Here is a 12,437-nt window from a genome sequence, read left to right as displayed (position 1 = left end):
GTTATGATAATATAAGAGGATAAAATGAACTCTGACCTTGTTTGGCAGGCTGTTTCTAATGTGAAAAGAGCTGCTTCTCATGCAGAGGTTACCTTTAATTTTTCCTATTCCTCTTTGTTTACTTGGAGAAATTCTCAAAGGCAGAGACAAGCTGGATACTTACCTCCTGCTCATTCAGTCTGTGTACTGACAAGGTTGTCAGCTAACGTCAGGTGTAGTAAGGGTTTCATGTAGACACAGCTCATTCTCTGAGAAGACCAAAGATACACTTTACCTTTTTAAATGAAAAACACTTGATCTTTTATTGGTGGAATTCTGTGCAACCAGTATGGGATACGCTTTGTCACATGTGGTCATTTAGAAGTGGCACTCATGTCCCAGGCAGTATTGACTTACAAGAAACAGCAAGATGCTGCATTTTCCAGCTGCTTGTTCACTCCAACTTTCCCTGGATGCCTCCCAGCTAACCAGTACAGTCCCGTTATGAAGACTGAATCCAAGGTTATGTAGCCCTAGACCAGTTATGCAGCAGAAACACTTCAGAAACTAACCCAAGAAAGTGACAGCTTTGCCCACTGGGTGGGTGTGCAACAGCCTAGTACAGCTGTAAGCCAAGGAGAATACTGGTGTTAGATCAGGTAGACTGGTGTCTTGGTTTCAACAGTGAATGAGCAATACATACAGAAGACAAAAGTGCCTCTAGACAGTGTGAAAAGACTCAGAGTGCAATCGCTATAATGCTTGTTGAATTACCTGGTTGCCTGGAACGTTGTTATCCTCTTCCATGGAAAGGAGTTGCTAGAGAAAGGGGAGGAGCAATGAAATGGGAAATGCATGCAGTTTTGTTCTGAAGCTTCTTAATATTTAAAGCTGTGCAATGTTTCTGGTGTAATTTTTTCTCTTGAGTGGGTGGCTTTGAGATGCATGAAAGGCAATACTTGATTTGAAGGCATCAGCAGAAAGATCTACCAGTCTATACTGAAGCTGATCTGGTTCATCAGAGCAGCTTATTAATGTACAAGTTACTTATAGTTGCAAGTGGCAAAAGAATATTTCCCTGAGGGATATTCACTTAATAATTTTCCAGTGTCCCAAGTGAGCACTTCTGCTTATCCTTTTTTCCCCTTTCAGGCTCTGACTTTATTTTGTCTGTGTAAAGAGTTCTTCCTCATCTTAGAACCAATTTTTTTTAATGCTTTATTCTTTCCACTTCCATTTAGTATCAGTCAGTAGCACAGCTACTGTCATTTCCTTGGGACTCTTTAATGTATAAATGACACCATGACATAAGTTGTAGAAGTAATTCAACAGTTGAAAATCTGAAGTCTTGAATGAAGCTCCAATGTAGGAGAGAAAAATAGCTCAGGAGTTCTCTAGCAGCTTCTGAAGTATTAATGAAAACTTCTCTGATTTCTTTTATTTTTCCATTCTTCATTTATATTAATTCTAATAGAGGTGAAACTTGTTTTGGAAGTCAGGTTATAAAATCAATGCAATTCAAACCAGATGAAAGATTTAAATTAAAAAACCCAACCCACACAACAACAAAACCCCCCGCTTCTCCCCTACTCCAGGGCATTTAAATAATATATTATTACTATGTGAGACATACTTCTTTAGTAACTGGAGAGTTAGAGATATTTTTGAAAGCAAGTGGTTTGATTGACTGAATATCTCCTAGCAACCTAGAGAGCTTTAAATACAACTGAATGAATACTGCCTGTGGAATATATTGTCAAGCCAAAAGCACTTGCCAAAACCAGATTATGATTCCCTTCTTTAAACCACACCAGATGATAGTAAATACGTAACTCACTATTTTGTCAGCTACCAAAAAGGAATTTGCATAAGACACATGACACAATATATAGAAAATTGAATTCCAAATGACATCCAAGTACTACAGACCTAAATAGTACGCCTGTGAGCTAGATTTTAAAGTTAATACTGCATGCTGCTATTGAAATGGTGCACTGTTTTATCAAAAAGCTAAACTTGACTTTCTCATATTTCTTGGTACTTGCCAGTAGGTATACCCATTGCCCATGTGAGCAAGAATATGATCTTGCTGGCATTTTATGTGGGCAACCATAAGAAAGCTCTACTCGGCAAATAAAAGCTTGGCTTTCTTTTATTGGTTAGAGGAAAAATCAAGCCAAAGAATGGTACTGCCAGCAGGGACACGTGTGGGGGACTGCAGCTGCTTTTTCATATCTCAAGCAGCAGCTTAAGATGCTGTTTTCTCTCATTGTATATATTTGTAGGTACCCTACAAAAACACTAACAAATCTGACTGCCTCATAAATTAATTACAGTTCACGTCAAAAGAGCTTCTGGTAAGTGTCAACAATATAAAGTAGGAAGGCGGTAGGAAGCTAAAGTCTACTTTGCATGCTGTCCAGGTACAGCAGAGTAAATGGAGTTGTCTTGTCAAGCAGTATTTTTATGCTGGTAGCTCTGCTTTGGTTGGTCTGGTAGTACTGCACAGTACGTCTCCAGGAGAAATAAAATAAAAGAGAATCACATTTTATTAACGTAATACTGGCCTTTACCATGTAGTTACTGCTCGTGCAAAACAATTAGCTCGCACACGAGCACTGAGCACAGCTGCATAATTTGGCTAATGCTAAGAATTTTACTAATTCACTAATACCTGTCATTCACTACAATTTTTTCCCGGTACACAGTGAACTGGATAACAAAGAATGATTGCAGTATTTCTTCAGTATGGAAATTCGAACGTAGTTTAATCAGTCTCATGCAATGAGCTATGACATTTTATTTTTGTCTTGGATTTGCTGTCTGGTAAGATGATTTAATGACTGTCTATTGCTTAGTGTCTTACAGAAAGAGAGGTATTTAATAAAGTACATTAGAATTAATTAGCCTAGGGGATAGTACCATCAAGAGATATGTGCTCCACTAGAGATTTTTCTCCATTAAAACCACTGTGAAGAATTACTAGGGAGAGTTGTATAAAGTATGTTTGCTTTCATTTCCTTGTCAGATCATTTTGTAAATGGTTGAATGCTTTCTGAATATAACTCTGATGCCTTGTAAGTTTACAAAGAATACTTGTGAAACCCCCAAGAAAACTTTACATGGTTTTGTGCTGTTTTTTTGGCAAACGTTTAGCTGAAACATTAGGCACCTTTCAATTTCATTTGGACAACTTGCTTAGAAAGATATGATCTGCACGTATATTTAAAAATGTGTTCCAACTTGCTCTGGTCGCCTTGCACATTCATCTGCTGCCTTCCAGTTTTAACACACTTTTAAAGTTTGCATTTCCACTTGCTGTCAGCGAGTCTTCAAATGCTCTGTCTGAAGATGGCACTAAAACATTCAAGCGTTTGGTGCTGGAGCCTGAGCCCAAACGGTGTCTGCGCAGGCATGGGTGGAAAGCCCGGACCAGGTTCCGTGATGCAGAATATGCATGCCCTGCTCAGCTGTGCTAGCAGAGATCCTCCTGCCTCCTTAGCTCTACACTAGTACGTCTCCATCTGCTTGAGCACCACAGAAAGCGTCTGCCACTGTGTTTGATCAGTGTAAGAGTTTGCTGCCTCTTGTGTGTCACCTGCCCTGGGAGGGTAAAGCCAGAGCCAAGAAAACAGGGAGTGGGGAAGCCTGAGTGGGCTGTCTGCTTCTCAGCGTCCTCTCCCTCCTCTGCCCCTACAGACACAGGGGAAAGGGCCTTCTCAGTCTGGGCAGGCTGAGAAACAGCTATTGCTGAGACAGTGTGCGGTGTAGTTCCGTGTATGTCGGGTCTGTGGAGCTGAGTGTGCTCCAGGCAGGTTGCAGCAAGTGGTTAAGTACACATCTGTGATTTTCACTGCCAGCCATCGTGGGCTGACCTGTCTTTGGATCCTTCTGTGTGCATAACATGCACTTTGGGCAAGTAAGCATTTCCGTGGTCATATCATGGGTGTCTGCATTTCCTTCACCTGTAGTATTGTCTTTAACTTGTATTAACTGGAAGTGGCAAAAGCTTTGAGAATTGTGGGTGTTTTATGACATTCAAGATAAGACTTTAATCTTAAATTCATCTTCATTTTTGCACAGTTCTATTAAGCCTTTTTTTCCTGGTAGCACTATTGTTTTTTTTAAATGAAAAAAAAAAGCAAGCATCTTGCTGAAGACAGGGTTTTAATGGAGAGATAAAATCTTATATTCTGAGTGTGAGTTTTCTGGCATCTTGGTATGCATTAGAAAGGGCCCAGAGCTGCATGCAGCAAGAACAGATTGCTTCATTTACTCTTGTGCTGTTACTGTGTGAGTTAGAATCATAGGGAAATTTGTGATGGAAAATTTGTTTCTATGATATGCTATTTCTTTCTGAAATCTGCGTAGAATAGGATACAATGATAAGAGATAAATGCTGTCTTAGCTAATGCTGGTTTCTTTCTGTACTTCTGCTTCACTGCCATCTATTCACCCTATTTGAAATTAATGTGTAGGGCTTGAATAGCCAAAACAGAAGGTTGCATTCTCTGTGTACTTCTGTGAAGTTATGTGCATCAAGTCTTTTCTGCTGTGATCCACTTACAGATTAAATATTTATATTTGTATTTACTTCCAGTGTATTTTTATCTTTAACAAAGAATTATGCACTAGTTATTAAAATATGAGCACTTTAGCAGATTACTATATTTGAATACTCAGGATGGCTCATTTAATGCAGGAGTCAACATAATCATCTAAAACCATGGTTTGGGTACCCTACTTGGGCATTTGCCTCTGAAATTCCCTAAGTCATTCATTACTAGGAGCTGGGAGGAGATAGCTGGGGAGTAATTGTTTTCGGTCATCTGATTTATAAAGCCACTGAGCATTACAGACTTGTTAGTTTGAGCATTGTGATGGTTCAAATCAGTTACTCCTGGCAAACACCAAACCAGTATTTTTATTTGCAGTACTAGGGAACATTCAAATCTGTTAAAATTATTATTACTGGTTTTGAAGAGTGAGTGGTTGTTTGGTTTTGTGGTTGGTTCGTTTGTTTTTCTTTCTTTCTTTCTTTGTTTATCCTTCCTGTCTTTACTTATAGGTAATATCATGGTGCTGTGGTCAACTTGCAGAACATCGATACTTAAATCTGTAACAAACCGATTCATTAAGAATTTGGCCTGCTCGGGGATCTGTGCCAGCCTAGTCTGTGTGCCTTTTGACATTGCTCTTAGTGCCAGTCCACACTGCTGCTGGTGGATCTATACAATGCTCTTCTGCAGAATTGCCAAGTTTCTGCACAAAGTCTTCTGCTCAGTCACCATCCTTAGTTTTCCAGCCATTGCTCTTGACAGGTAAGAGAGTATATTTGCCAGGATCCCTGATTTTTCTTTCTTTTCTCCCTTTGAAACCCTTTTCTCCCTTCCATATTGGTCTTGCTCTTGTTCCAGTGCTTTGCTCACAGTGTACAGCTTCTTTCTAGAATGTGTTGGGATAAATAATCCCCTTTGTAACATTGAAAACCTTTAGTTTTCAGTTTACTTTGATACCTCTGGACATTTATAAAGGACTTTAAGTCTATAGATTTGTCTTCAGAGAAGTGTTTATCCTTTCTTTCTTCCTGTTAATAATTCTTGTTCAGTGATGGAACTTGAAAGCAGACAACTTCAGACTATAGACAAGGTGCATTTTATACTGTGGAAATTGAAAGCTGTTGCCTGTTAGAAGAATTTACCAATGCCTGAGGTAGATTGTCCATCAATTTCAAATTTCAAATGTAGATTTATTTTTAAAAATCCGAAACAATATTATTACAACCCAAATTAATTCAGAGAGGTTTTGTACATAGAAGATCAGTCTAAAACAAAACTGGCCCTTTGGACTGTCTAAGTTTTTGGATTCCATTCATTTTGCTTATTATTAGCAGTCACTGGTTCCACATATCCCTGTATTGCCTTGACAGTGACTGTAAGTTAGATATTTCTAAGGAAGGGTAGATACTGGTTTAATACAGTTTATATTACTAAAACAGTGGATTTATACATGTTAGATAAGCTTATTAGTCTGTTATCGTGTCTTACCACAGAATACATTAGCTCTACAAAAACAAACTGTATACCTAATAAAGTGATATGTCTCTTACTTTAATGTTAATGTCTTGATAAATGCACACCGGTGTTGCCACTGGAACAGCATGATTTGTCCTTAACCAGTAAAACTTCCAGTAGATGGGTACGTGCAATTTGTGACCAACGGCTTTTTCCAAATATCCAGAGAGAAAATCTATCATAAAGGAGCTTTTCAAATTAACTATGAGTCTGGCCTTTCAATGTGACATACCTATGCCTCCATCATGTTTTCTAAAATTTTGTGCTGTGTGCAATATACTGTCCAGTTTACAAGTAAGTAAATGATGAAATCTTCAAAATAATGTTTGTGCACATCAGCCAAAGTGATGTAGTCCCAGTTATTGAAAGAATTGTTCACCACCAATAACGTGAGTCTGAAGTGTGAATATTCAATTTTTTCCTACAGACAGACCTGCAAAAGCAGACTCCTGGGGCGGGGGGGTGGGGGTGGGGGGAAGGTTTCCTCTCATAAGCAGGTAGTCGGTTGGCGACCCACTTAGGGATTTGGGGCATTATGCTCAGACAGCTCCTGAGAGGCTTCTCATAAGCACTATGCTCTTTGTAGACTTCACTCTTTGCATTGTATCAGTTGTTTGTTTGTTTGTTTTTTACAGGTACTACTCTGTTTTATACCCTCTGGAAAGAAAAATATCCGATGCAAAATCCCGAGACCTGGTTATCTATATCTGGGCCCATGCAATAGTGGCCAGCATTCCAGTATTTGCTGTGACCAATGTGTCTGATATTTATGCCATGTCCACCTGTTCTGAATCTTGGAGTTACTCCCTTGGCCACCTGATATACGTCGTCATCTATAACATCACCACTGTGATTGTACCAGTGGCTGTGGTATTTCTCTTTATGATTCTTATTCGCAGGGCACTGAGTGCCAGCCAGAAGAAAAAAGTCATCATAGCTGCCTTAAGGACCCCTCAGAATACAATTTCTATCCCTTATGCGTCCCAGCGAGAAGCTGAGCTTCATGCCATGCTGCTTTCCATGGTTATGATATTTATTTTCTGCAGTGTCCCCTATGTGACTTTGGTGATTTACCGCACCATACTCAATATTTCAGATATTTCAGTCTTCTTGCTCCTCACTGCCATTTGGTTGCCCAAGGTCTCTTTGCTGGCCAATCCTTTGTTATTTTTAACTGTTAACAAATCAGTACGGAAGTGCTTAGTGGGGACAATAATACAGCTGCACCGAAAGTATAGCAGGAGAAACATTGTCAGCTCGAGTGATGTGGCAGACCCTAATCTGGAGCACAGTGTCCGTTCGGGGAGCCAGCTTCTGGAGATGTTTCATATCGGGCAACAACAAATCTTCAAGCCAATGGACGATGAGGAGAATGAGACCAAATCCATTTGCTCTAGTGACTTTCAACAGAAAGAAATTCCTACCACCAGTTTAGAGGTAGGAGAGACTTCGGTTCACAAATTTATACCACAGACGACTGCAGACTCTGCAGCTCAGGTGGTACCAGCTGTGCCCACAGAAGCTAATATGGTAAATGACAAATACTCCATGCAGTTTGGTTTTGGACCCTTTGAGCTGCCTCCACAGTGGCTCTCGGAAAACCGAAACAGTAAGAAACGACTCCTGCCTCCTTTGGGGAATACCCCTGAAGAGCTAATCCAGACGAAACAGCCTAAGTGTAAAGCAGAAAGAAAAATCAGCAGAAACAATAAAGTCAGTATCTTTCCCAAGGTGGATTCTTAGTAAGAACAGGAGCTTAAAGTGACAGAGGAAGGTCACCTTCTATTCTATGTGTGATCCCATGGATCTTTGTTATGCTGAAATTTGTTACAGGCTGATTTTTTTGTGCCAAATATAAACAAACAAACGCACAAAAAGGAAACGTTTATACAAGTGTTCCTTATTAATATGTTTTCATGAAAATAATATATCAAAAGATGGTGAGTCTTACTTTTATCTGTGAAATCCCTACAATGATACCTGCCTGATTAACTTTCAAAAAGTACCTATGGCTTTGGGAACACATATGGCTGAAGTATGGAAATACCACAGTCAGTTTGCTGGGAAACCTCGTGTTGTATTCAAATGGACTGTGTATCAAAGTAACTTAATAGGAAAGGCTGTAAGGAGCAGGAGACATGCAAAATGGGTAAGTAAGTCCTAACCTCCTGTAAATAGACTCAGCAAGGTTCTGCACATTTCATTAATGAAGTAAGGTGGAGTATTAAGTACATCTATTTTCTGTTGAACACATTTCTTAAATCAGTATTAAAAATAAAACTTGCTGGACTTTTTGCATAAATTAGTTACCAAGTATCTACCAAACATCTAAACTTTTTAAAAACCTAAACCACTATTTTTTGGCTTAAAACCTCAGCAAACCAAGGATACCCTAATTGTCATGTGTGTAAAACCTAAGAAAGACCTTTGTTTTTTAGAAAACATATATTCTCATAGTTTTAAGTAACAACTGGATTGGACACCACACAGGACAAATTCTGTCTTCAGTAAACAAATACATATATGCCAAGGGCATAAATAGAACACTTTGCTCCTGTGATAAAGGGCATATACAAACATCCCAAGAGTGTAATGTGTGTATTGTGTAAGTAACCAAGGGGTCCATCTTAAAATAGGCTCATCTGCCTGTGCACTCTGGTGTTTCCTTATGGGAAAGCTAGCAGGTGAAAGAAATGGGTCAGAAATGCTAGTAGCCTTGTACTGAACTGTTGATGAGGAAGCTGATAACAGACCCCAAAAGGCAAGGTTTATTCATGCCGTTGCTCACTAATGTCAGAGGTAGGGAGGTTTTCCTTCTACCTTCACAGATACAGATACCAGCCATCCTACTCCACTCGTCTTGCACAGTAGACCACTCAGTGTATGAACATGAGACTTTTAAATCTGGTACCTAATTCCTGAGTGAATCAGCCATGCCGTCCCTGAAAGGCCATCATAGACCAGCACACCAGCCTTTCTATGAGAGTTCAGGCAATGTACTGCAGCCTGCCCCCCCCGCATCATCACAGGCATATTGTCTTGATTATACTGACTGTGACTTTTAGCTACATCGGTCTGTTAGATGACCTGAAATTATTGTAACCCTGGCATTTTGATCCTTGTTCTGTTGCAAGCAGTCTTTCCTTCTTCCTTGTCTGTATTCACCGTTGTCTCTGTGGGTAGTTTCTTAAAAGCACAAGCTTGTGACATCTGTGTACGCCTTGTGGTTCTCCTGTACTTTAGCCCTTTGGTGCATGCTGAACCTTTATCTGTAGTTACTGACTGTTTATGACACTAGTTTTCTTTAAAGCATACTTTTAAAAGGACAAGGTGAAGAATCTTGCCAAATTCACAGTATCTTACTAATCCAACTGGTTAATGGCAAAAGTGATAAAAAATTCTGCTGAAGCAGAATTTAGAGATGTACCTCTTCTTCTTTTGACATGTTTGAAGAAAGTCAGCAGCTTCCAATGGCTCCAAGGTGGTGGATTTCTACAAGGCATTAAAGCAAATATTTTAATACAAATGTATTTTAAAAAGTTTATAAATTACTGTGTAAATGATGTTTTTCTCCATTTCCTCTTTGGTTTCAGTGCTCTTCACTTCTTGCTAGTTCTAGAACTTCTCAGCTTGGGAGTGAGGAGCAGTCTTCGATGGCTCCAGATGGGTGGTGGGAACCCCAGCTGCCCTGCTTCTTAGGTACAGGGATGAGAAGGCAGGCACAGCTTGCTTGAAATCAGACAGAAGAAATATTCCAGGAAAAAGTGTTTCTTCTGTGGCAGAGGTAGAGAAGTACCATAGCAGACTTTTTTTTTCAAGGGTTGATAAAAAGTAATTCAGTGGAGTGTTTGTTTTTCCAAAGTTAGTGAAAGAACATTCAACTCTCACATTGAATGAAATGCCAGTGATAAATTCAAAAAGCCAAATTGCATAGAATTTAGTTTTATCATAGCTGGAAAGCAAGGGGTTTGTGGTGGTTTCCGACTGTCGAGATAAAAATATCTTTTTCTTTCAAAGACGACACATGTAAAAACTTGCTTGTATTTTTTTTTTTAGCAGATCATATCTGAAAACATTGAAACCTTTCACCAGCAAATTAACTAAGATGGTTTTCCGTACCTGAAGAATTATTTGGGAATGTTTTATTTTAGTCCCTCTTTCAACAGTTTATCCATGTGAATGTTTAAGGGAAGTAGAAAAAATACACAAAAAGCACATCTTTGCAGAGAAAAACTAATCTGTGTAAAATTAATAATACAGCCCCTGTGCTAGAATTGTCATCAGAAAACAGTAATTCAGGAGACTCTTTATGCAAGATGGAATATTTGACTTGTAGAATTTGATTTTTAACTTCACCTAAGACAGTGGTAACTTTGAGTTATTACTGCTGTCTGTTGGCTTGTTGTTCAAATGATTTCTACTGGGCAAAATGTTCTCCAGCATCCAATATATAAAAAAAAATAAAAACCAAGACTTGTTTTTTTCTTCATTATCGCATTAAAGAGAAGCAAAAGTGTTAGTTTGGGTTTTTTTGTTGTTGTTGTTTTGTTATGGTGGTTGTTTTTAACCACCACAGGTGTTGGGAAGGTAATTTTTTCTCTCCAGATTATTGATGAAAGAAAATGAAGTACAAAGCAAAGCTGTGGGAATTGAAGAAGTGAAAGCCTATGGTAATTTGGCCTGTGCAATTATGTTTAAAAGCTAAATATTACTACTGGAGAATAAACTTGGAGGAGGGAAAGTTAAAACTCATTATTCTAGCACTTAGGGGAGAAAAATAAAAAATGGAGCTCATATCAAACAAAGGAAGAAATCCTTTAAAAAGGATGAAAACACTATGGGGACAATGTCAATTTACTGTTCCTAGATATCTTCAAGAAGTATTGTTAAATTCAAACAAACATCATGTAAAAATTAAAAAAAACCAACCCCAAACCACACAGTCCTTCAGCACCAAATAATGCTTTATTGGTTGGCTACTTGGAAACAATGTATTTTGCACAATGGGATAAATTTCCAGAGAAAAGCTGTTGTTTCTAGAAACTTCCCAAGTATCCTACTCTATAATGGATCTAATTGTTATTAAGCTGCAGTAATTTGATGAATGCATTTGTTCTGGTTTTAAAAATACACCTATAGATAATTTTTTGCAGAAGAGGTTGGCTGGATTTCTGTAATGAGTTTTCTTCTATTCTGCTCCCTGTTTCCTGGGAAAATATTCCTGTATCCATTGCCTGTATCTTGAGGAATGGAGAGGAAAGTCAGGCGGTGGTTCCAGATCAGTAGGGCTGGGACTTAGCAGCTGGTTCCAGCTAAACAGGAACTGTCCCCTAAGCTGCTGTGAAGGTAACCAGCGCTGGAGGTGATTACCTGTCCCACAGAACTCAGGTAGTGCCTCTCATTCATTTCACCTGACCTCGCACTGCATAAATTGATAAAGAATGTAAACATAAATAAAGCAAAATCCCTACCTTCTAATCTTATCTAAGTTACTGTGTAATTGTGCTTTAAACTACGTAGGAGTCAGTATCAGATAATCAATGTTTTTTCTTTTTTTTTTTTTTTGCGCCATAAAGGACTCACCCCTCCCAAAAGATATTGTTGAAATCATTGCTGTCAAACTTAAAACATTCTTACCTCTTCTTATTTTAGTTGAAGTGACTTTGTGCAAAGTAGGGATATTAACAGGATTTCTAAACAAGTTACAATGATGTCTTTAATGATCAAACAGACCACAAGTTTAGTCACTGCAATCTTCAGTAATTTGTTATTCAAGGACAGTTTAGGAAAACACAATGCAACAGAACGCATCTTGTAGAAGATTGCAGAACTCCAGCTGCAGATGCTTGCACTCATGAACAAGTTGATTCTTCCCTGGAGGACACAGAGGGGGAACAGCAGGAACCAGCCCAAAGTGGTCTTTGTTCCACATCTGGTTTTAAGCTTCTAAACCAGCCAAAGATGGTGAAGAGTATGTGGAGGCTGATTTTTCTCATTGATTTCTTCAGGGACAACAAAACAAGAGTGGGATACAGAAGCATTCTTCCTCTCAGTGGAAGCACCTCTGCACGTGCATGGGAGTGCCCCCAATTTCTGTAAAACTAAACCCTCTGCTTTTTGCCTGGACAATATCCTAAACCACAGAAGAAGGCCCTTACACACTTGCAGGATCTCATTCTTCTGATCCCCTTGCACCTGCCCGGCAGCAAACTCCAACACACTGCACCCTGCAGCACTGAGACGTTTCAGCTCAACACAATCCCTTTTGAGCTCCTGCTTCCTAAACTCTGCAGTTTTCCAGCAGAAGAGGATGTGGCAGCATGGAAGACAGTCTTGTCAAGACAGGACCTTTCACAGTGCAAGTCAAAGAATGAAAACCTGGCT

At 39.1% G+C, this 12,437-nt stretch overlaps 1 protein-coding gene across 5 annotated transcripts in view; it reads left to right on the top strand.

The window, feature by feature from the left end:
- The window catches only part of GPR176 (G protein-coupled receptor 176), a 50,242-nt gene extending 39,670 nt beyond the window's left edge, over window positions 1-10,572 (top strand). For all 5 annotated transcript variants that reach the window (XM_075754136.1, XM_075754141.1, XM_075754138.1 and 2 more), the window contains 2 exons: window positions 5,048-5,300; window positions 6,689-10,572. In XM_075754136.1, coding sequence (XP_075610251.1) covers window positions 5,048-5,300; window positions 6,689-7,796 — 1,361 coding nt within the window. In that variant the 3' untranslated portion in view covers window positions 7,797-10,572. The remainder of the gene's footprint in view (window positions 1-5,047; window positions 5,301-6,688) is intronic.
- The last annotated feature ends 1,865 nt before the right edge of the window (window positions 10,573-12,437 follow it).

This window comes from Balearica regulorum, chromosome 5 (genome assembly GCF_011004875.1).
Source record: "Balearica regulorum gibbericeps isolate bBalReg1 chromosome 5, bBalReg1.pri, whole genome shotgun sequence".
NCBI lineage: Eukaryota > Metazoa > Chordata > Aves > Gruiformes > Gruidae > Balearica > Balearica regulorum.
Note: the sequence above shows the minus strand (reverse complement) of the source record. Positions and strands in the feature narration are given on the sequence as shown.